This window comes from Quercus suber, unplaced genomic scaffold (assembly GCF_002906115.3).
Source record: "Quercus suber isolate HL8 unplaced genomic scaffold, Cork oak 2.0 scaffold_159, whole genome shotgun sequence".
In the NCBI taxonomy this organism is placed as follows: Eukaryota; Viridiplantae; Streptophyta; class Magnoliopsida; order Fagales; family Fagaceae; genus Quercus; species Quercus suber.
Genome location: NW_027069620.1, coordinates 1,103,077 through 1,126,794, shown reverse-complemented (window position 1 = coordinate 1,126,794; position 23,718 = coordinate 1,103,077). Strand labels below are relative to the sequence as shown.

Sequence of the window (23,718 nt, the reverse complement as noted above, 5' to 3'; positions counted from 1 at the left end):
TTTTTCAACCATAGTTTTAAAGCATTTAAAAGAGTTTAAAGCCTCTGACTTCTTTACCAAGAAATACACCCATGCTTTTCTACTATAATCATCAATGAATATTAAAATGTACATCTTGTTGCTGTTAGATGTAGGAGTGATCGGACCACAAATATCTGCATGAATAAGTTCCGACTTCTGAGGTGCTCTCCAAGTACTCTTCTTTGAAATAGGGTCACGGTGTTGCTTCCCGTTAATGCAATCAGTGCATGTCACACTTGAGGCAGTGAGTTGAAGAAGTCCACGTACCATGTTCTTGTACAGCAAGGTTATCAAACCCTTGTAACTCAAATGCCCTTCAATGCCAAATATGAAACAAGTTTTGAGTTCTTGTGTGAAGGCACTGATCAAATTGTACTTAAGAGGGAGCTTGAGACTGAGGCAGCAAGATAAACATCCAATTGGCACTCATGTTGGTTTGAATTATCAAACCCTTCTCTGGATGAAATATCTTGCACACCCCTTCCTTGATCAAAATAGCCAAGCCTCTCTCTTGCAACTGTCCTATGCTCAAGAGATTATTTCTCAACTCTGGAGTATAGTATACCTTAGCAACAACATGATTGACTCCATTCAGCAGCAGCTTCACACTTCCCTTTCCCATCACATCCATCTTAGTGTTGTTCCCCAATTTTACCGAATGTCGAAATTTTTCATCGAGTTCATTGAACATAGTTCGATTGCCGCTCATGTGATTAGAACAGCCTGAACCAAGGAACCATGCATCTTCTCTTCTGGCCTTATACAACTCCACATACGACATCAAAAGCATTTCTTCTTCCTTATCAAGCTCTGCATAATTTTCTTCTTTGTTCCAAGAAGGACATTCATACTAAAAATGTCCAAGTTGATGGCATCGGTAACACTCTACAATTGCCTTGTTGAAGTCTGCTCGACCTTTTCCTCTTCCTCTTCCTGTGTAGGTACCAAGACCACGACCTCTTCCCCCTTCAGATGTCATTTTCACAGCCTGTTCCTCACTATTTTGTCTCTAAAACTTTTCTTCAGATGTCACTTTCAAAGCCTGTTTCTCACCATTTCATCTCTGAAACTTCTGTTCATGCACTATTAATGAGCTTTGTAACTCATCACTGACTTGGTGTTTTGGGATAAAAATCTTATTGATATTGACAAGGAGTAAAAACTATTAATGTTAGTGGATCCAATGTCTTTTGAGGATGATGAGGAAGCTAATAATGCTAGCTAGAAAATTAGAAATGGTATATAGAGACATGTGAGTTTAAAATAGGTTTTTTTTTTTTTTGGTTAAATTTTGTGCTTTTATGTGAGTCCAAGAAATTGTTAGACTTGTCTTTAACCCATAATTATTGGGCTACTTAATTGATCACAATAAAATAACATGCCAATAAGGGTTTTTTTCCCCCTACAAAATTTTGGACCACGGACTTGACACTTCACTTTTGTATTTGTAAAAAAAAAAAAAAAAAAAAAAAAAAAAATTGATGGAGCCAGGATCTAACTTGAGGGGGGGGGGGGGAAATTACATTTGACAAGAACATTTATACACGTGCAAGCAAACATATACATATAGTATTTGAGATCAATTTGCAAAATAATAATTCACTCATGTGTATGCTAAGCCGTATTTAAATACAAGAAAATTCCCAATAAAATAATATATTCATTATATTATATTTATCTATTGAGGAATTTATTTACATGAATAATCCTTTTAAAATTTTAATTATATAAAAAAAGAAGAAGTTATAACTCTACTTACGAATTGAACGATTTTTAGTTGTTAGATAGACATAAAGTTTAACTTAGGTAAATTTCTATTATTTTTGTAAAGCTACATGTTAGAGCATCCACAGCAGTGGTGCTAAATAGCTATTTTGCTATTTTTAGGACCATCAAACACCAAAATGTGCCTTACATAGTGGAGCCAAATCTATATTTTTTGGCTCCACAACTGCAGTGTACAGCTATTTTTGGCTGTGCATTGTAGCTGAAAGGTAATAAAAAAAAAAAAAAATTTATGCGTTCACATTGCTTTTTATTATTTTACTATTTTTTCTCTGTGTCTCTCTCCACACTCTCTCTCCATTTGCTTCTCTCTTCCTCCACGCCGATCTGCATGAGCCCAGCTGCCACAAACCCATCGTTGCTGACCCATGCTTCGCCATTGACCACGCTCATTGCATTAACCCACTCCACTCCTCCACTCCTCACTGGCCCAACTCCCTTGCCCCACGCCACCAAATTAACCCAATGATCTGGTGAGTAATCCACACCACATCACCTTCGCTATAAACAAAAACAATCCACAACACATAAACCTGCGCATCCACAACCACCACAGAACACAAACTACAAACCTATGGCAGTTATGTTAAAGTAGAGAGAAAGATCACAAACCCATGACACAACCCACAAACCTGTGCTGGCGAGGAAGGCGAGAGCTTCGACAAGTTCATCTCCAGCCACGGCACAACCCACAAATCCGCGCCGGCACAACCCACAACCCACTGGATCCTCGAGAGCTTCGACGAGTTCATCTCCAGCGTCGACGAGGAAGGTTTTGGGATGGTGATGGGTGGGAATGAGAGAGTGGTGACGAGACTTGCTGGGAAACAAAGGGAGAGAAGTGATAGAGGAGAGAAGTGAAAAGTGAGAGTGAGAAGTGAGAGTGGAGAGTGGAGAGGCACGACATAGAGATATAGAGAGAAGGAAAGAAATTAATAAAATAATGTAGTAGATATATTATTTTATTGTGTTGAAAACGAAAATAGATCTACTGATGTTGGATGTTTTGTAAAGTGAATAGGTAACATAGATAAAATAGCTTTTTATGGTACCAAATAGCTAAAAAAATAGCACCACTGCTATGAATGCTCTTATAGGTCTATTTATTTTAGCTTAACATGCAAACTTATTTTTGAAAAACCATCCTATTTATTAACCATTAATTTATACTACAATACAAGAAATGCATTTAAAAAGTTACCAAAGAAAGGGAGTAGAAAAATCAAACAATATGAGATCATAAGTTAGACACGCATCAAGGTATCTGTTTGTTTGTCTTTTATTTATTTATTATTTATTTATAATTTTTATAATAAAATTGTGTTATGTTAATATAGAATGGGCTTATATTTTAAGATGGCAAAAGTGGGCTATGCTCCCAATGATCATCTCATGCAAGCGGCTAGTTGTATTGTTTACAGTTATGTAACTTTTCATTTGTTAATAGTTCTATGTTTTCACCTCAAATGCATCTAGGCAAGTTAAGTAAATAGTAACAATTTTTTTGGGTGGGGCCGGGGAGCAAGTGCCCCTACTTGCCCCCCTGGCTCCGCCGCTGGTACCTGCATCAACGAACTCTCTCTATCAAAGATACCTGACCTGCAAATTCTATAAATAGGTTAGATTATAAAGCAAAACTGTTACAAAATGCTGATCTTTTCTGGAAAATTTGGACTGAGGTAGTGGTACAGAAAGTGGTTGGCTCCAACCAAGAAATAACCATACTTTCAATTAAATATGAGAGAGAGAGATCAGTACCCCATCTGTAAGTTGGGTTCAGAGTCCTTGTGATTGGCTTGTGGAATGTGCACCTTAAGCTGGTTTTCACGTGCTACTGTGCTAGGATTTCCTGGCTCTTGAATAGCTTCAGTACGATGACCATGTTCCTCAAGCTGAAAAATTGTAGTTAAGAGTACACAAATAAAAGGCTTATTACCAGAACATTCAAATCATCATGCACATATTGACACGGCCAGGAATTCAAGGTACAACCTTAGATTTGAGCTGTTTGTTTATTTCTCCTAGATCTTGCTCCGGCCAATGTATGCAAAAAGCATTGAGAATGACATATTAAAACAAAAAATCCTACAAAAAAAATTGGTTGCACACATTCACATATCAGAGTATAGTTATGAAAAAATAGACAGCATACAGGTCTTTATCATGTCCCAAATTATTTGTCAAAATTTACCCAAAATGTAATTAGTGCAACCAAACCGAATCTGATTTTCACGAAGCACACAAATTTTCTGTTCAGAATAATAATCAAAATGATTAAATATACCATTTTATATTAGCTTAAGTTTTAGGGGATAAATGATAATTTATCTGAACTATAAACACTATGACCTTCCATACTAACAATGCATAAAAGCAAAGCCATGTGATCTTGGTTTTGAATGCCTTACGTAGTCCTAATTGTTCTAACATCATATCCGTCTGCATTTAAAGAAGAAAATACATTTTTAATTACAATAACATTAATATCCACGCAAATCAATGAATAAAAGCACTATGACCTTCCATACTAACAATGCATAAAAGCAAAGCCATGTGATCTTGGTTTTGAATGCCTTACGTAGTCCTAATTGTTCTAACATCATCTCCGTCTGCATTTAAAGAAGAAAATACATTTTTAATTACAATAACATTAATATCCACGCAAATCAATGAAGAGAGAGAGAAACATATTAAAAGCTATTTTAGAGCATTCGCATCAGCCTAGTTAAAGATGTCTAAAATAGATATGCAGTGTAAATTTTATACATTTTGAGCAAAAAAACATCCACATCAATGGGTGTAAAAAGGGGCAAAATCATGTATATATTTTCACGAGCTACAGTACCCGTGTAAATATACACGGGTACTGTAGCTCGTGTATTTATTATTTTAATAATTTTCATTCGCCCCAAATTTTCTCTCTCTTCTCCAATGCACAACTACCTCAGAAACACATTTTCTTTTTCTCAAATGCACACAAACACAAACACACCCACACACAAACACATCCATAAAAACAGATCCACGCACAAACAAACCCACACAGACAAACCAACGGAGAGATAGATCGGTGCTTGTGGTGCTTGGTTCGTGGATCGGCCGGTGAAGACACGATCTGGGTCGCCGGAGCTTGGTTCTGGGTCGCCGGAGCTTGGTTCTGGGTCTTTGGAGCTTGGTTCGTTGGTCACCGGAGCTTGGTTTATGGATCGGCGGGTGAGACACGATCTGGGTCGTCGTGAAGCTCGGTTCGTGGGTCGTCGGAGCTCGGTTCGTGGGTCGCCGTGAACCTCGGTTCGTGGGTCGCCTTGAAGCTTGGTTCGTGGGTCATCAGAGCTCGGTTTGTGGGTCGTCGTGAACTTTGGTTAGTGGGTCGCCGTGAACCAATAAGTCACTGGGTTTTCTTCGTGGGTCGCTGGGTTTTTTTTTTTTTTTTTGAGAAATAATGAGAGAAGGCAGAAGAGAGAAGGTAGAAGAGAGAGAGAGAGAGAGAGAGAGCTGTTCAGCAAAAATGAGAAGAGAGAGAGAGATAACGCGTGTATATTAAGAGTGAATTGAGGGAAATAATAAAAAAATGAGAGGAATGAATATTTTATTGAAATAACTTGTAAAATAAATGAGCTGATGTGGGTGTTTTGTAAAAGTGGTAGTGTAAAATAGAAAAAGTAGGTTTTTAGTGTAAAAATGGATGTGTAAAATACAAATACTGATGCGAATGCTCTTAGATGTTTTGCTTAACCCTGACTATGTAATAATATTGTGTCACCTATTTTGGATGATTGCAGGATGTTGGTTACTTGGTTTCACCAAATTCATTTTAAGCATTGTTATCGTGAAGCGAATCGATGTATTGACAAGCTTGCTAGGATAGGATCAAGCCAAGTTTTAGATTTTCTTGTTTATTATAGTCCGCCTGTGGACATATTATCCTTTCTTGAGGTAGATGCTAATGGGTTGTACTTAAACAAACTTTGTGCTGAGACTTATTCTCTTTAGTTTTAATGCATTTTCCTCGTTTACCCCAAAAAAAAAAAAAAAAAAAAAAAATTAAAGCTTCAGTAGAGACTAAACTATAAGTCAGAACAACTTACAATTAATATATCAGGTGTTTTGTGTACGGTATATTATATATAGGACTATGAATTTCACTACTTTAGTGCTAGGTGTGTAACTATCAGAAACGCTGCTTTATAAGCTTCTTATCATTCTGCATATATACAATGGTTATTCTTTAAGACAAATCCAATAACTTTCCCCTGTGCTTGTGTAAAAGATTGCGTTGGCTGTTGTAATGGTATCAATCTGTCACTTATATAATAACCACACTTTTTTTTGGGAATGGAAAATTTTATAATAACCACACTTTTTTTTTTTTTTTGGGTATGGTATCTCTATTAGTNTTTTTCTCAAAACTTACACCGTGGACTTTCCCACCAAGACTTGTTCAAGCTTCGGGTAAGGAATTTTCATAACTCTTTGCCAAGCAATAAAACTTCTTACATTAGCATTAGGAGATTTAAAACTCTCAAAATTCTATTTTAGCTACCAAAACTACCTAAAATATGCAACAACCGATTTCTTAAACTCTAAAAATTTGACAAGGCAACTACAGTAAACTCTTATATTTAGAGCATTCGCATCAGTATTTGTATTTTACACATCCATTTTTACACTAAAAACCTACTTTTTCTATTTTACACTACCACTTTTACAAAACACCCACATCAGCTCATTTATTTTACAAGTTATTTCAATAAAATATTTTTTAATTCTTCTCTCTCTCTCTCTCTCTCTCTCTCTCTCTCTCTCTCTCTCTCTCTCTCTCTCCAAGCAACCATCAGTCCTTAAAACCAAAATCCCAACCCAGCAACCATCATCGCCAAACCTAGCACCCCACCACCATTACACCACACACCACCATCACCACCACCAACAATCCACTAAAATCAAGAAATTCACCACCACCAATAAACCCACAAATTAACCATGAACCACCAACAAAAAAAACCAACAACCCTACCACCACTTGACCACAAACACCCACCACCACCAGTAACCCACAAAACCTTAAAAATCCACCACCACCTGTAAACCCACAAATCCACTATGAACTACCAACAACAAAAGAAACCCAAAAACCCCACAAACAAACCTAATAATTTCACTATGATCCACAAACTCATCGTGAGCCACCAATCTCACTCTTATTATTGTCTATGGCAACGGCGATCTCACCATTCTCACCCATAGCAACCCATGAAACTTAGCCACCACGAATGAAACCAACACCACTGTTCAAATCCAGCAAGGCCAAAGAGTGAGAGATGAGAAAGAGAGTGTGAATGTTAGAGAGAGAGAATAAAATGAATAAAATAATAGAAATCTACTACAACAATTACTATAAGTACCCATTTACTATTCATAACTGCTAAATTTTTCTAAAAATACACATCCAAGTAAAACTCAATTTGTGTGTGTGATTATAAAATATATAGCAATTTAGGGGGACTTTACACCCCTAATGCCAAGAGCATTCACATCCGTGAATGTAAAATATGTAAGTGTTCAATTTTGCATATTTAACCCTAAAACTCATGCACATTAGTTGGTCTAAAACTACAATTGCTACAGTAACCGTGTAAATATACATGGTTATTGTAGTTTTGTATTTAATATTTTATTAATTTCTCTCACCTCTCCTCTTATACTGCTGCGACTTTAATAATGCTCCCAAGTGCAAGGTTGTTGCAAAGTAATAGCTTAGTAAGTCCGAGGTTGAATCCACAAGGAAAAGGGAATTGATTAGCAAACCACTAAAGAATAATAATAAAATAATAAAGTTTAATTGAAGTGATTTTGATGGTTTCGTAAAGGTAATTTAAATTGAGAGAAAATAACAATATATTAAGGCGCTAAGGTTTTGGAATCCACGCACAACAAATCTATTAGAAGCCTTAACAATATTTGTTTTATAACTCAACTAAAATTCATACAAAGGATGATCTTAGTTGCATGATTTAACAATAAGAACTCAAGAATTAATTTTCTAAGGTTTTTTTTTTATGAAATTGATTGATTTTAGACAAAACAAAACTAGTGAATTAGTTCGCATGGAGTACTAAGCATTTAACATACCCAAAGTCTATGATAAATCAAAGAATTATACAAAACTAAAAACTTTTCTAGGTGAGTAAATCAATATATAAAAAAAAATTTTAAAAAAAAAAAAACACAATAACATAAGCATTAAAACCATAAAATAATTGTTAAGAACATATCAATAAATTGTTGGGTTTCACCCCTTGCCTTAGCAAGGCTTCTAGCAAGCCATAACACATAAAACTCTAAAAATTGTAAAGAAAATTTAAGAAAACCTAAATTACATTCTTATGGCAGCTCTCCTCTGAACGTTTGCGCTAAAGAGCCTTAAATATGTCAAGGAATTCTATTACAAATTGAATTCCAGTTTGGAGAAAATCCCAAGTTTCTAGGCTTCACTTAACCAACATTTTTGGCCCATTTAACTTTAGAATTCGGACTTTTGGTGAACTAAAAGGCTGTAGACATTTAAGTTAAATTTCTAGCCCAGCTTGAATCATCTCGATTGGACATTGGAGCCGAAAATTATGCTCAAAATACTAACTGGTATGCAAGCTGAAATCCTAGTCCAAATTGGACTTGGATTAGGTGCAAATTTCCTTTGATTCCTAACTCCAATAGGACTCAAATTTAATTGGGTTGTCCTTTTTTAATTTATTATGGCCCTTGTAAAATTAAAGTCCATTAGCCTTTTTTTTGTACAAATCCACTTATTTAATTCCATTTTCCTACAAAAGATAAATTCAAGCATTAATTTTTTTTTTTTTTTTTTTTTGGACAAAAGTGGTAGAAGCATTAAAATTCAATTAAGTACAAAATTGATTATTCAAAATTATTCCAAAACCAAATATAAAATGCATGAATTAACTCAAAATAAGTATGATAATACTTTATAATAATGATATAAATATGCAAAATTAAGCTATTATCATATACTCTCTTTCTCCCTCTTGTTCTCTTATGGTCTTCATCTTGCAAGCCCTCAAGAGCACTACCACCAAAATGTAAATCCCACCATCCACTTAGTACCATCCAACCATCACCACCCAAGCACCACCATCGACAACGGAAAATCAACCTAAAATACAATGGAAAATCAGACATGATCAACCCAAGATCCACATAAAAATTAGCACAAAATGAAAATCAAAACATCAAATGAAAACCCATAACCCAAACCCTAAATTAAAATCAAGTACAAACCCAATGGTGCTACAGCTGTGAGAGAGAGAGAGAGAGAGAGAGAGAGATTTCTTTAGATCTCCAAAGCTTCGATGAGTGTGATTATGTTTGCCATAGAGAAAGCTAAGATAAAAGAGACATAGGAGGAGAAAGAAGATTGAGATGAGAGACTAGAGTGAAGAGAGACATAATGTAGCTAAGAGGAGAATATGTGAGATAGAGAGATCTAAGAGAAGAAAAGAGAGATCTGGAAGGAGAACTTGAGTTAAGGATTGAGAGGAAAAAGAAGAGAGACATGACGGACGAGAGAGAGAGAGAGAGAGAGAGAGAGAGAGTTTAGATAAAATATTAAAAAAATAATTAATAGGAGTATTTAAATAATATAGAAGGCAAAATAGATAATTTGATGTGGATATTTTGTAAAAATGGTTTTGTAAAATAAACAAAGTGGATTTTTATGTTAAAATAGACAATAAAATTTAGACAAACTAACGTGAATACTCTAATGCTCTATAGAGTTTGCTATAGAAATTCTTAACCTAGTTTTTATAGCTTTTTAATCTCTCTCTCTCTCTCTCTCTCTCTCTCTCTCTCTCTCTCTCTCTCTCAAATTGTTGTTCTTGTCATTGATCTTGCTAATTCGTGGGTCGATCTGGGGTTCATGATTTGTGGGTTGATATGTGTTTTGTTGGTTTGATTTTGGGTGGGTTGAAATGTGTTTTGGAGGTTGGATTTTGATATGGGTTTGATTTTGGGATGTGTTTTGATTTTTTAAATTTTGATTTTTGGATTTGGAATTTTTTATTAGCTCTAGTTGTCAGTTATAGTGATGGTTTTGGTTATGGGCTTTGGTATGTTGGTTATGGTCAATGGCGGCTCTAGGAATTGTTTTTAGGGTGGTCACTAAGAAATTTAAATTATACAAAATTCAATAAAGCGATAACTTGAATATTTACTACAACTGCGAGTTGAGTTTCTAAGGAGAGCAAAATTGTTGCGATTGCAAAGAAAAAAATAGTATAACTGTTATCGCCATCAAGGAGAACTCACAACCACAATATTTTTCTTGATATCATTTTTTAAGGAAAAATGAAATTAGAAATTATTTTTAATGAATAGGTTGAATGAGCTTTAAATTTGAATGATTAGTGACTTTTATCTTTTTGTTTTATAATGAGCATTTTGTTGAATAATTTGTTCACTTGGTCTTGTCTTGTTTTTGTTTAGTTTATGTTTGTTGTTATTTGGGCTAGTATTTATTGTTGTTATTTAAGTTTTTTTTTTTTTAATTTTAAAAAAGAAATTAAAGATTATGTTTTTGGGGGGGAGGGGGGGGAATTAATTTTGGAGTATTGCTACGTTTATAAATTTTTTACAATAAATCTTATGCAAAAAGTTGTTATTAATGGGTAAAAAAATAATATCAGTATTATGCTGAACTGAATAATTAATATTAGATGTAATGTGAAAAATAAAAAATGAGATGTTGAGTGAGTTATAAAATTATGCTTTAAAATAGATAATGCAACTTTTCAAATTGCTAAATACTAAAAGAATATAATATAATTGTGGAAATAATACCACCACACTTGTAGGAGGAATTGGTATCTCCCTACTCTGTACGTACTAGGTGCGTATGGTTTGGGGGAAGAGGGATTTGGATTGCATGTTTAGCAGCAAAATTATTTTTAATAATCACACCCAAAAAAAAAAAAAAGTAAAAATATATCATTTTTAAAATTTGAAAAATTGTTAGTCTTATTTGCTATAACAACTATTCAATTTCATGATAATTGCTGTTGAATATTAGAACTATGAGAAACTCGCCACAGTGGTAGTTAATCTTATTAAGACATTAACAATGAAATCATTGAGTTGGTAGTTTAACTCAAATGCCACGTAAATTCTTAATTAAAAGACTGAAATAGAATATGAAATCAAAGAAAGGCGATCATAAGAATGTTTAAATAAATAAAAATAAAAAAAAAAACAGTTTGTTCACATATGTGGTTCAACTTCATTGTCCATATACAATCATATAAGAACTTTTAAAGATTACGCACCAATTTGGAGGAATTTCCTTAAAATCTTTACGTAGTCCTTTATAAAAAATAAAATTATCTACGTGTATAATTTAAACAACTCACAGAACTAATTAAATAGGTCATATGACTAAAAATACATGTAGATGATTTTATCAATCTTTACATTGTAGGTTGAAGAAATTTTCCTTTGACCGGTTTGGAGAGAAACTATTTGTTGAAAATTATAGCCATATATAAAAGAAGGGAATTGAATCCAATTTAACATGGAAAATGACAATGTTCATTTAAAAATGGATCATTTCATGATTTAATTAAATATTTAAATGACATGTCATTTTGTATCTTTTAGATCTAAAACATATAATTTTAACAATGATATGGAAAGATTAAGTTGAATTGATAATCTTGAAGCATATGTATTCCATCTCTTGTGACTTTCCACCTTGGGTTATTGTCCTTGTGTTTTAGCTCTTACTATATATATAATTTAATAATTTGATAATTGAAGGTACGAGAATTTGAATCATAAATGTCTTTATTGAAAATTTCAAACAAGACTCTTTGGTATATATAATAGTTTAATACTTATATAATAGTTTATAAAGAGTCTTGTGGCATAAAGTTGATGCTAATTTGGGTTTTCAATTGAAACAATTAGCGGCAACCCAATCGTCCAAACTGCGCGATGCTGAAAAAGCAGTAGAAAACTTCATTTTTGGAATCTTGAAAATTTGCGAAATTGAAAACGCAATCCCATATTAATTACTGTTATTATTATTATTTTGGATAGGTTCAGGTTTATTAATTATCACCACGTATATGCCACTTTTATAATATACAAAGATTACAGGATAAATAATGTGAAAAGTCAAAGTCAAAGTCAAACATTAACAGTCAACATGTCCATCCCTATCCAATTTGGGCCATACACCGACGGGTGCCTTTGTTGACGACAGGCTTTTATATATTGCAGTCAAGCTCTCCATCCTCATCACATTCCACAATGACTTTATGCCACAAAGTATTAATTTAATTTTTTTTTTTTTTTTTTTTTTTTTTTTTTGGTAGAAAAGGAATTAAACAAGGTGTTCTTCCAATCTCCAAGGATGCCTCATCACTCCAATACATTGCTCAACTCAACCAAAGGACCCCTCTTGTCCCTATTAAACTAACTCTTGACCTTGGTGGCCAATTCCTTTGGGTAGATTGTGAACAACACTATGTCTCATCTACCTACAAGCCTATACGTTGCCACTCAGCCCAGTGCTCGCTTGCTAATGGAAATGGTTGTGGAGAGTGCTATTCTTCCCCTAAGCCAGGTTGCAATAATAATACATGCTCTCAATTCCCAGATAACAGTGTCACACACACAGCCACAAGTGGTGAGCTTGCCCAAGATGTTGTTTCTATTCAATCCACAAATGGATTAAATCCAGGGAGGGTAGTTTCAGTGTCTAACTTCATCTTCACTTGTGGTTCAACATTTCTCTTAAAAGGCCTTGCTAGTGGTGTAAAGGGTATGGCTGGCTTTGGAAGAACAAGAATTTCAGTTCCTTCACAATTCTCTACAGCTTTTAGCTTTCACAGAAAGTTTGCCATCTGCTTAAGTTCTTCAACAAGTTCTAATGGTGTTATGTTCTTTGGAGATGGCCCATATGTTTTGCTTCCTAACAATGATGTATCTAAGTCTCTCATTTACACCCCACTTATCAAAAACCCTGTAAGCACAGCCTCAGCTTACACACAAGGTGACCCTTCAGCCGAATACTTCATTGGTGTAAAATCCATCAAAATCAATGGAAAGGTTGTACCATTAAACCAAACATTGTTGTCTATTGATCACAAAGGCTTTGGTGGAACAAAAATCAGCACTGTTAATCCTTATACCATCATGGAAACAAGCATCTACAATGCTGTCATTAAAGCTTTCATCAAGGAGCTCGCGAATGTTCCTAGAGTGGCATCAGTGGCACCATTTGGGGCATGCTTTAGCTCCAAAAACATTGGTGGCACACGTGTTGGCCCAGCTGTGCCTCAGATTGATTTTGTTCTACAAAGTGAGAGTGTGTTTTGGAGGGTATTTGGCTCAAATTCTATGGTTCAGGTTAGCAATGATGTGCTGTGTTTGGGGTTCGTGGATGGAGGGTCAAAGCCAAGGACTTCCATTGTGATTGGAGGGTATCAAATTGAGGACAATCTTCTACAATTTGATTTAGCTACATCGAGACTTGGCTTCAGCTCTTCGCTATTGTTTCAACAAACAACTTGCGCCAACTTCAACTTTACCGCTAATGTGTGAATGGGTTTTTGTTTTCATCACAAGAAATAATTTTGGTATTGTGTCAGTGGGAATTGAGCGTGTACTCCGCTAAAATAAAAACTACTAATTCTATCCAAAAAAACTTGTCTTAATTTCTTGTTACAGCCTTAATTACCAATATTTGTCAGTACATTAATTTTGAATTTAAGTTCAATTCTCTATATAAAAAAATAAAAAAGTGGATCCAATAAAATGACACTATGCAATGTATATGCTTTGATGTTTCTGGCCAATCTGTTATATAACAATACCATATGTCGCTAAGATACAATATTTCCGGCAATTTGCATAAAAATTCAAGTCTAATTCAAATTAGGATTTAAGTTCAAAAAGAAATAATTTTGGTGTGTTGTTGTGTCGGTAGGAATTGACCAAGTACTCCCCAAAAAGAAAAACCAGTACCTCTATCCCAAAAAAAAAAAAAAAAAAAAAGTCAGTACATTAAATTGTGAATTTAAGTTCAATTCTTTGTTCCTAATTTTTTTTAATTGGTTCTAATAATATGACACTAGCAATGTATAAAAATTTTCAATTTGAATTTATCTATTGTTAGTCAAGTTACACATAAAAGGATTTTTATAAAACTAAANTGTTGGTAGAAAAGGAATTAAACAAGGAAACTAAACAGCAAGAACAGGGGCAGGGCAAAGCCTATTACAGGACAGACCACGGGCATCTGCCTCCCACAAGTTCAAAAGGTCCACAGGCGGACTTGAAAAAACACTGAACTCAACATCAATTGAGGCACCTAGTTTAGCAAGAAAGTCTGCACACTTATTTGCTTCTCTGTAGACATGGTTGAACCTTACTTGGGGAATTTGAGCAACCAACTGCTTGCAATCTTCCATAATAGCGGATACGGTAGTGAAATTATCAACAATAACTTTGGAATCCATCTCAACTATGACTGCTTGGGCATGGGTTTGAAGACATAGGAAGAGTCCATCCCGAAGGGCCCACAGTTCAGCCATAAAGCTGCTAGCAATCCCAATTTTTCTTGCAAAACCAACTACCCAGTCACCATTTGCAAAGCTGCTAGCCACAAAGTATTTAATTTATCCACTAAAGTATGTATTCATTTTTCAGCGGAAAAAAAAACAGTATTCAATTTATCCACTAATGTCAAGAAATTCCCATTACAATCTATATATAAAACGTCCCTCCACCACTTTTTCATTTACGAAACTCACTCTTTTTTTTTCAATCAAAACCAAGCATCAGCTCCGATGACTTCCACATTTCATTTCCTTCCCTTGTGTACCCTCCTTTTCTTTATCATCTCCCCCTCCTCCCTAGCCCAAACATCATTTCGACCCAAAGCTCTTGTTCTTCCAATCTCCAAGGATGCCTCATCACTCCAATACATTGCTCAACTCAACCAAAGGACCCCTCTTGTCCCTATTAAACTAACTCTTGACCTTGGTGGCCAATTCCTTTGGGTAGATTGTGAACAACACTATGTCTCATCTACCTACAAGCCTATACGTTGCCACTCAGCCCAGTGCTCGCTTGCTAATGGAAATGGTTGTGGAGAGTGCTATTCTTCCCCTAAGCCAGGTTGCAATAATAATACATGCTCTCAATTCCCAGATAACAGTGTCACACACACAGCCACAAGTGGTGAGCTTGCCCAAGATGTTGTTTCTATTCAATCCACAAATGGATTAAATCCAGGGAGGGTAGTTTCAGTGTCTAACTTCATCTTCACTTGTGGTTCAACATTTCTCTTAAAAGGCCTTGCTAGTGGTGTAAAGGGTATGGCTGGCTTTGGAAGAACAAGAATTTCAGTTCCTTCACAATTCTCTACAGCTTTTAGCTTTCACAGAAAGTTTGCCATCTGCTTAAGTTCTTCAACAAGTTCTAATGGTGTTATGTTCTTTGGAGATGGCCCATATGTTTTGCTTCCTAACAATGATGTATCTAAGTCTCTCATTTACACCCCACTTATCAAAAACCCTGTAAGCACAGCCTCAGCTTACACACAAGGTGACCCTTCAGCCGAATACTTCATTGGTGTAAAATCCATCAAAATCAATGGAAAGGTTGTACCATTAAACCAAACATTGTTGTCTATTGATCACAAAGGCTTTGGTGGAACAAAAATCAGCACTGTTAATCCTTATACCATCATGGAAACAAGATTTAGGAATTGAAATTGAGTAAACTGCTTTTTTTTTTTTTTTTTGTGAGAAAAAAACTGCTGGTTTTATTGTGTACTATTTTTTAGGGAAAAAAAATGTATTAAACATATGTGTGCTAGTTTTTAGATAGAAAGTGTGATAATTTTTAGGAAAAAAGTTTCTTTGGTATTTTTTTTGTTGAATTACAATTTTAACCCTATTTTTTATTTTTTAAGAATAAAGATTATCTAATTAGATTAGGGGTATTTTTGACATTTTATGAAGTCATAACTAACTTTCTGAATCCTCTTAATATATAGTGATAATACCATATGTTGCTATATTTTCTAAGCTAATCTATATATAAACCGAAACCTCTGAATCTCTCACAATTTTTCACATCATCATTATTTTTAAAACATCAGCATTATTATAAAAAAAATTCAGCTAAAAAAAAAAATTCTATTTCCCGGTGAAAAATCAAACCGAAACCTATTTTCCAGGATTTTTTTAGGATATAACTATAAAACCCAAACAATATCATTAGTTAGGCAACGTTTCAAAGTAATTTGGTTTCTAACAATTTGAGTCCAGAGGACTCGATTTTTGGGTTGTTATTTTCCTATTTTGCCCGCAGCTGAGGTGGACAAGGATCCATGTAGGCCAAGAAATCGAGTTCGTTAGACTCGTTTCTTATACATGGAAATCGAGTTCACTGGACTCGTTTTTCATACATAGAAATCGAGTCCTCTGAACTCGGTTTCTATGTATAAAAAATAAGTCTAGTGAACTCAATTTCCTTGTCTCATCAGTCTCATCTCACAGCATCATCAGTCTTATCCCACAGCATCAATGGTCATGTAGGTACTGAGCTGGAAATCGAGTCCAGAGGACTCGATTTTCATGAATGGTCCCTAGCCCTCCACGTGTTGCCGTGGGTCCCAGCTAGGACCTATTTTCCTCCTTACCGTGGGGTCTCACACCTTCACCTCTATACTCTTCAGAAACTCAGTTCTATACTCTTCAAAAAACTTTCCTAAACTGTCCCTCACTTGCACTCACAGAGCACTCATCTCACATAACACTCTTAGGTAATGTTTTTACAATATTGTGATTATTTGCTAGTTTTTTCTTTTAAGAAAAATTTAGAACATATTAGGAAAAGTTTTGTTTTTGTTATTTGTTATTGTAAATATTGTGATTAATTTATTTGTTAGTATATTGTGATTATTTGCTAGTTTTTCTTTTCTTTTCTTTTCTGAAATTAATATTAGGACACATTTATATAAGATCATGAATCTACTTAAGAAAAAATATCTATAATGACTAGTAATATTATGATTAATTATTGGGAATATTTAGTAAATAATTGTGATTAAATTACAACATATTGGGAATTTTTTTTTTGTTAGTGTAAATATTGTGATTAAATTATTTGCTAATTTTTTTTAAAAAAAAATTAATATTGTGATTATTGGGAATATTTAGTACCAAATATTGTGATTATTATGTTATTACAACATATGGGAATATTTGTTTTGTTTGTTAGTGTAAATATTGTGATAATATGCTAAGTTTTTAAAAAAATTAATATTGTGAGATCGTGCTAGGAATATTTAGTACTTTTAGGTCTTTATCATGGATATGAAATGGATTACGAGTTTGATACCTAAGATAGTATTTGTAGTCTTTTTACCATAAATTATTTCAAGATATATTTGTTTAAGATTTGTAACAGAGATTTCAATGGATAACTGGTTGGTATATAATATTTTTGTTCATCATAACTTATTTGAATTGGTTTTGAAAGTCATACCCCTAGAATGATTTGGAATTTTTAAAGAATACGAAATTGGTAATGACTATTTTTGTAAGATTACTAAAGGTGAGCATATGCAAATTTGGTTGAGGTTAGTATTGTTGGCATTTCATACGCAAACTTTTGTGATTGATGTTGATTGAGTGTTATAAATTTGTCACTAACACAATTGCACTTGATGATCTATAAGTTGACAATAATCCATATAAATCTATAGGTTGATTGAGAGTGACAACGACGGTGACGGCGATGGAGCGAGAGGGAATGAGAGTGAGAGTGAGAGAAAGACTGAGAGTGAGAGGGAATGAGAGTGAGAGAGAGACTGAGAGTGAGAGAGTGAGAATGAGAGAGTGAGAGAGAGGGAATGAGAGTGAGAAACTGTGTTTTGAACTTGAGTTTTTTTGAGTGCGTGCCTTGAGTTTTTTTGAGTGCATGCAAACACGTGAACCGAAAGGAAACCAAGTACAATGGACTCAATTTCCTTTAAACCAAACCGAGTCCAATGAACTCGGTTTCTGCGCCTACAAACCGAGTCCAATGAACTCGGTTTCTTGGCTTACAAACCGAGTCCAATGAACTTGATTTCTAGCCTACGTGGACACTTTGCCACCTCAGCTGCTGGCAAAACAAGAAACTCTAGTACAATATACTCGATTTTTTAACCCAAAAATCGACTCCTCTGAACTCGAATTGTTAGAAACCAAATATGTTTAAAACGTTGCCTAACTAATGATATTATTTGGGTTTTATAGTTATATTCTAAAAAAAAATCCTATTTTCCACGTGAAAATCAAACCCGATACCCAAAATTTTTCTTCTCCTTCCCCATAACCCAACTCTGAACACAATTCCCCTTCTCTTCTTTGTTCTCTATTTCTCCCCTTCATCTCTCTTCTCTACCCTTTCAACATCCTCTGATTTGTTTTTCAATCAAACCCGATAAAACCCTAAACCTCTTCAAGAACTGACCACCACTAACTCTCACCATTACAGTTTGCACACCCAAGTTAGGCCCTAATATGTGTAAAGACATTCTCTTTGATTCGATACTCAAAAGTGAGTGTTGCCCCAAAATCTCCCAGTTCAATTTCTCAAGAACTCCTTGGTAAGATCACCTTGAATCCTCAATCTTCCCTATCTTCTTCCTTTTTTGTTGTTGTTGTCCTAATCTATTTGCTTATGAATAATTTGTGGTTTTTGTTTCCATAGTTTTTGAACATTCTTGAATTAGGACAAAATCTAAATGACTTTGAGGCTCAAGGACATTGAGAAAACTACTAAATTTTTTATTTGGGGTTTTAATTAGTTTTGGGAATTTGGGGTTCCTAATTAGGGTTTGCTACAATTATAGATTTCAATTGCTAATTTTTTTCCTCTCTGTCCGTAGCAATTTCTATTGTAATTTTGTAGAATATCAGCTCTGTTCCATTTCAATTCTTTTTTATACATTGTATAGTTTCTTCCTATAGTGTTATAATTTTTTTCAATGATATGATTGTGATTTAAAATGATATGGAGAGTTGCAAAGATATGTTTGATCCAAATTCCAAAAGGAGTAGCTATACTAATTGTTACTCCCTATAAGATGCATTTAGATTTTATTTATGCTGTCACTTCCCTTATTGTTATATCACTGAATTATCTCCAAGACTTATTATATTCATAAATGCTCTTGACCGATTTTTGTCTTTGAAAGAGACCCGAATAAAGGTAAGTGGCCTACTTTGTAAATCAAATTCTTTTTGAAGCTACTGGTTGAATTTCACATTGATGATAGAATATTGAAGGGTTGATTTGGAACCATTGTAATGTTTGAACAGTAGATCTGCTAGGCAATACTACCAAAAGAGCATAATCAGCCCAACTTAGAGTTATCTAATCTAAAAGAAACTTGAAAGTCTCAAATTTTGGAAGCCTTGAACTATTTAGAATTGGTTTTCAAAAGGATCTTGTTGTTAGTCATTTGCTATTATTTTAATGACTTAATTTTAAAAAGATTGCAATGAATGACTTCATTTTAGGAGGTTTGGTTATTTTGGTGTTTTAGAAGCTATAGCAATGGTGGAAAAAGTAGAGGTAGAGGTAAAAGTAGAGGTGGAGATGAAGGAGTATGAAGCCCTTGAAAAGTTTGGAAATGACATCTGACCTTCAGGTATTATATCTTCCTTTTGTTTTTTTGTAAAAATATTTTATCCAGTTATTTAATTTTGATTAACTTTGCATTAGTTTATGTTTTAATGATTAATATAGATTTGCTGATATTGGGACTAAGGGAAAAAAAAGGGTTTTGCATCTTAATCTTAGGTCTTATGTTCTTTTCATTGTTTAGGATTGAACTTGATTTTAAAGTGATTATTTCTCTCTCAATTGTCTATGCTTCTAAGGATGTGTTACATCTTTGTCTAATTCTTTGGTTAGATTAAAAAAATTTAGATAAATTATTGACTTTGTGTTTGATTTGGTCTTACAGATTTTTGTAGATTATGAAAGTTCGAATAGCGTTGAAAACATTATGAACGTTTAAACCCCCAATTACAAATTATCAATTCGAGCTTATTATCAAACAATTAATGTGCGGAACATGAACATAAGCCAAACAAAGAATTGATAAACAAACTTAGCCAATTATAATCACATTCACAATAGAAAATAAAAGGCAAAGATAAAAAGAAGAGAGATGCAAACACAAGGACAACACGCGATGTGTTATCGAAGAAGAAACTGAAGCACTCGACATAAAACTTCTCCGCCGCCTATCAAGAAATCAATAATCCACTAGAAAATTTAGTTAGGATACATGAACAGCAATAGACCCTCCAAGCCTAATCTATCCAGGTACCTAAGCCCTCCAAGCTTCTTGCTCCAACGAGGTTGCGCCAAACCTTTTTCTTCTCTAGCTTACCGGATTCTGCTATAGCCCATAGCATCAACCAATAACCATTGGTCCCTTCCAAACTGCTTCGCTTACACCAAAAGACCTTCTCACAGATGTGGGTGTGGTGAGAAAAGGATTTAGTCAAGAACCTCTCAAGGATGTATCAATGAAGAGGAAGAGAGTAGAGGAATTTGAAGAGTCTCTTAGTGAAGATTGGGAATGAGGCAATCTTGTTTTTCTCTAGGGTTTCTCTCTCAAAATTCTCTTTGGAAGCTCTTTACATTTTGTGGGAATGAGGGGTATTTATACTAAGATGAGAATGGAATGTGAAACTTCAGTTTTTCCCAAACAAGGTGTTCTTGCGACTTGACCTCGTGACTAGGTTGAGTCGCGAGTTCAAGCTGCAAGCTAACGGCCTGGCCAGCTTAGGACTTTTGTCCTGTAGTGCAACAGCCGGTGCGACTCTTCAGCTTCTAACATGCTTGGCACGTGTGCAACTTCTGGCGACTTGCAAGCTGCGAGTCACCCGTGAGATCTAGTCACGAGTCCCTGTTTCTTTGCACAATATTGAGTATTTCTTCACGCTCTCTCACTCACTACCCTTACAAGATTCCCACCTAAATGCAGGGTTACTAAATGCTAAATACAAGCAAATTTGGCACGGAATAAATCCAACAAGATGGTTAATTAAATTCAACCTTACAGATTAGCTTTGATTTTGGGAAAAAAAAATTTCCTATTTAAATCAATGCCATTTGGGTTCTAAATTTTTTTCCCTATATATCACTTCCTTTTCTTGGAAAAAGTCACACTTAAAAGTTGTTGTTTGATTAGTGATATATATCTCTATATATAAATATATGTGAATTTTGTTGACAAAATTGTAAAGCCTGATATTACTAGGAAGAATATCCTCCTAACAAACAATTTAAACTCTTTGTAGCAAGATGTTGTTGTTTACTGGTACACACAAAAGTCATAGCTTCCACCATTGTGGTGGTTTTGGTACAGGTATACTTGCTTTTCATTGCAATATATTTTGGTCTTCCTCTATGATACAAGATTGCTTATTCTGTTCTCTTAATGCTTTTGTCTCTCCTTAGCTTCTGTTTACATCATGTATATTTTTTATTGTAGGGAAAATGCCATATCTCAATTGGGAGAGGTTGAGGAAGAATAGGGTCAAAGCCGAAGTCCGTCATGGAGATATGATCTCATTTGATAAGAATATCATTCCATATTTGTATATATGATTAATGTTACTGATGTGATAGATATTTACTATTTAAATTTAAAAATTTAAAAAAAAAAAAGTTTGGAAGAGGTGGGTTAGGCTGATTTCAAGACTCAAACTTGGAACACATTACTTAAGGCGGACATAACTTGTTATCGCAATGTCTTTTATTTTAATTTTCTTTATAATCTATAGGATTGGTCTTGATTCTATAAGTTCCTTGAACAAATTTAATTTGAGGAATTGTTACCCTTAAAACATATATTCTAATGCTTTCAAATGATCATGTTTGACAACCTACATAGTTATTAACCTGTTTGTCTCCTTCAACTTATAACTTGCATTTGCGTTTGCATTTGTGTACGAAGAAGTTCTTGCGTCCACATCGATGCCAGATGGTGCGGTTTTAAAAAGAAAAGAAGGTATATTCTTGATGACTTGTTATTCTATTTAATGGTATTTTGTTGTATATTTGCTTCTCATAGTGCTTATTACAAGTGGCTGTACTGGGTATTGCATGATAATGGTAATGTTTTTTAAAGACTTTTAATTATTGATTATTTCGTCCTTTTAAATGTTGGGCTTTTCTGGGTTTTGCATGTAATGCTATTCTTAAAATTTTAGTTGATAATCTGTTTGAGTGATGAGGGGGAAAATCAAACATCTTGATTTGAATTATATGGAGTAGCAAGTATGGTTAAGCTATATATAGGTAAATCATTCCAAATTTTTGTAGCATTCCCTGTTATAATGTTTTGAAGATCAAATGTGTCCAAGACAGTCTTTTAAAAAAGATATATATATTGTGCAGAAGGTTGTAATTTAGTGCTTGAGTTTTTTAATCACATTTATGATGAACATTTTTGCTATATGTTATGTATATTAAGCAGTTTTAGAGGTGATATTGTCAAATTTACATCATGAGAACTTTGAAATCTTTGTTAATATGTATGTTTTTTTTTTTTTGGTTCTGCCTCCTATCCATGGCTGTGGCATGTTCTTTTTTATTTTAGGGTAATTCTATAGATTTCCTAGAGTAATGTAGGATGAAGGTTGTCTGATCTTGGCTTTTGAGTAAAATTTGATGGCCAGAATTGCACCATATTTGTCACAAATAAAAAGATATATGTTGCAAGTAATAATGGCAAAATTGCTGATTGATGTGCAATCATTAAAATGTTGAATTTTGGTTAAAAGGTTGATATCAATCTAATTTTTAGCATCTTTCACAATTTTAAGTGAATACATGTAAATTTGGTCAAATGTTAATTTTTATGCCTTATAGGGCTTTGAGGAGTACATAAATTTGATTTTGGAAGATCATAGAAAAGTCAACATCAAGAGGGAGAGCAAAAAACGTTAGGTGGGTTCATTTTCTCATTTTCCTTTACTTTTAATCTCCCAAATGTGCATACTCTAAATGTAGTACATCTATTTTGTTATTTGTCGATTACATATCAAAAAAAATGTACAGGGTAGATTCTTCTTAAGAGATGCAACACAACAGCCACCTCTTTCTCTCTCTCTCTCTCACTCTCTCTCTCTCTCTCTCTCTCTCTCTCTCTCTCTCTCTCTCTCTCTCTCTCTCTCTCTCTCTCTCTAAAAAAAAAAAAAGTTTACATAAATATTTAACTTAAATTTTTTTTTTTGGGTGAAAAAGTACAACTATCAAATATTAAAAAAGAAAACATGTTTTAATTGAAGCCGGCCAACAGAGGCAATATGTTAATATATATATATATATATATCTTTGATAGGGCAAATATGTTAATTGATTTCAGAGGATATTTATACCAGTTTAATGGCCTCCCAACCCTATTCTAGACCAATGCAAAGAAAATATTAAAAAGATGGCATGTCATTGTTAGCTTAAAAATGAGTCCACTTATAAACTTTTTAGAAATAAATTATAATATAGATGAGACTTCTTTATTATTTTCTTATTTATTTATTTTTGGGTCATGCTACACATGTTTATATCTCTATGCCGTTTTGGAAAAAGTGAGTAAGTGACCACATAATTGATATTCTTTTTCTTTTTTTGATAGAAATGTAGTTGTGAGTTGTGACTACACAAAGGATTGTTTACAATTTTTTATTTTTTAGGAAGATGTCTAAGGAACAGTTGACTTGAAACAAACAAGCGTTTTTTTTTTAAACAAACAAGCGTTTTTGTTAGCATATTTGGAGACCCAATATAATGTTAGCGTCATACGGACCC

At 34.1% G+C, this 23,718-nt stretch overlaps 2 protein-coding genes across 2 annotated transcripts; both read left to right on the top strand.

Moving 5' to 3' along the window:
• The first annotated feature begins 12,560 nt into the window (after positions 1 to 12,560).
• LOC136069258 (probable aspartic proteinase GIP2) lies at positions 12,561 to 13,574 on the top strand. The gene has a single exon (XM_065777562.1). The coding sequence runs from the start codon at positions 12,649 to 12,651 to the stop codon at positions 13,426 to 13,428; it is 780 nt and encodes a 259-aa protein (XP_065633634.1). The 5' UTR covers positions 12,561 to 12,648; the 3' UTR covers positions 13,429 to 13,574.
• A 564-nt stretch (positions 13,575 to 14,138) lies between these two features.
• LOC112026392 (probable aspartic proteinase GIP2) lies at positions 14,139 to 15,602 on the top strand. The gene has a single exon (XM_024059079.2). It carries the CDS (start codon positions 14,676 to 14,678, stop codon positions 15,600 to 15,602), a length of 927 nt encoding a protein of 308 aa, XP_023914847.2. The 5' UTR covers positions 14,139 to 14,675.
• Positions 15,603 to 23,718: the final 8,116 nt, after the last annotated feature.

Bases quoted from the DNA above. Each gene is read 5' to 3' on its own strand.
- LOC112026392 (XM_024059079.2), top strand. From the start codon at position 14,676: ATGACTTCCACATTTCATTTCCTTCCCTTGTGTACCCTCCTTTTCTTT.
- LOC136069258 (XM_065777562.1), top strand. From the start codon at position 12,649: ATGGCTGGCTTTGGAAGAACAAGAATTTCAGTTCCTTCACAATTCTCT.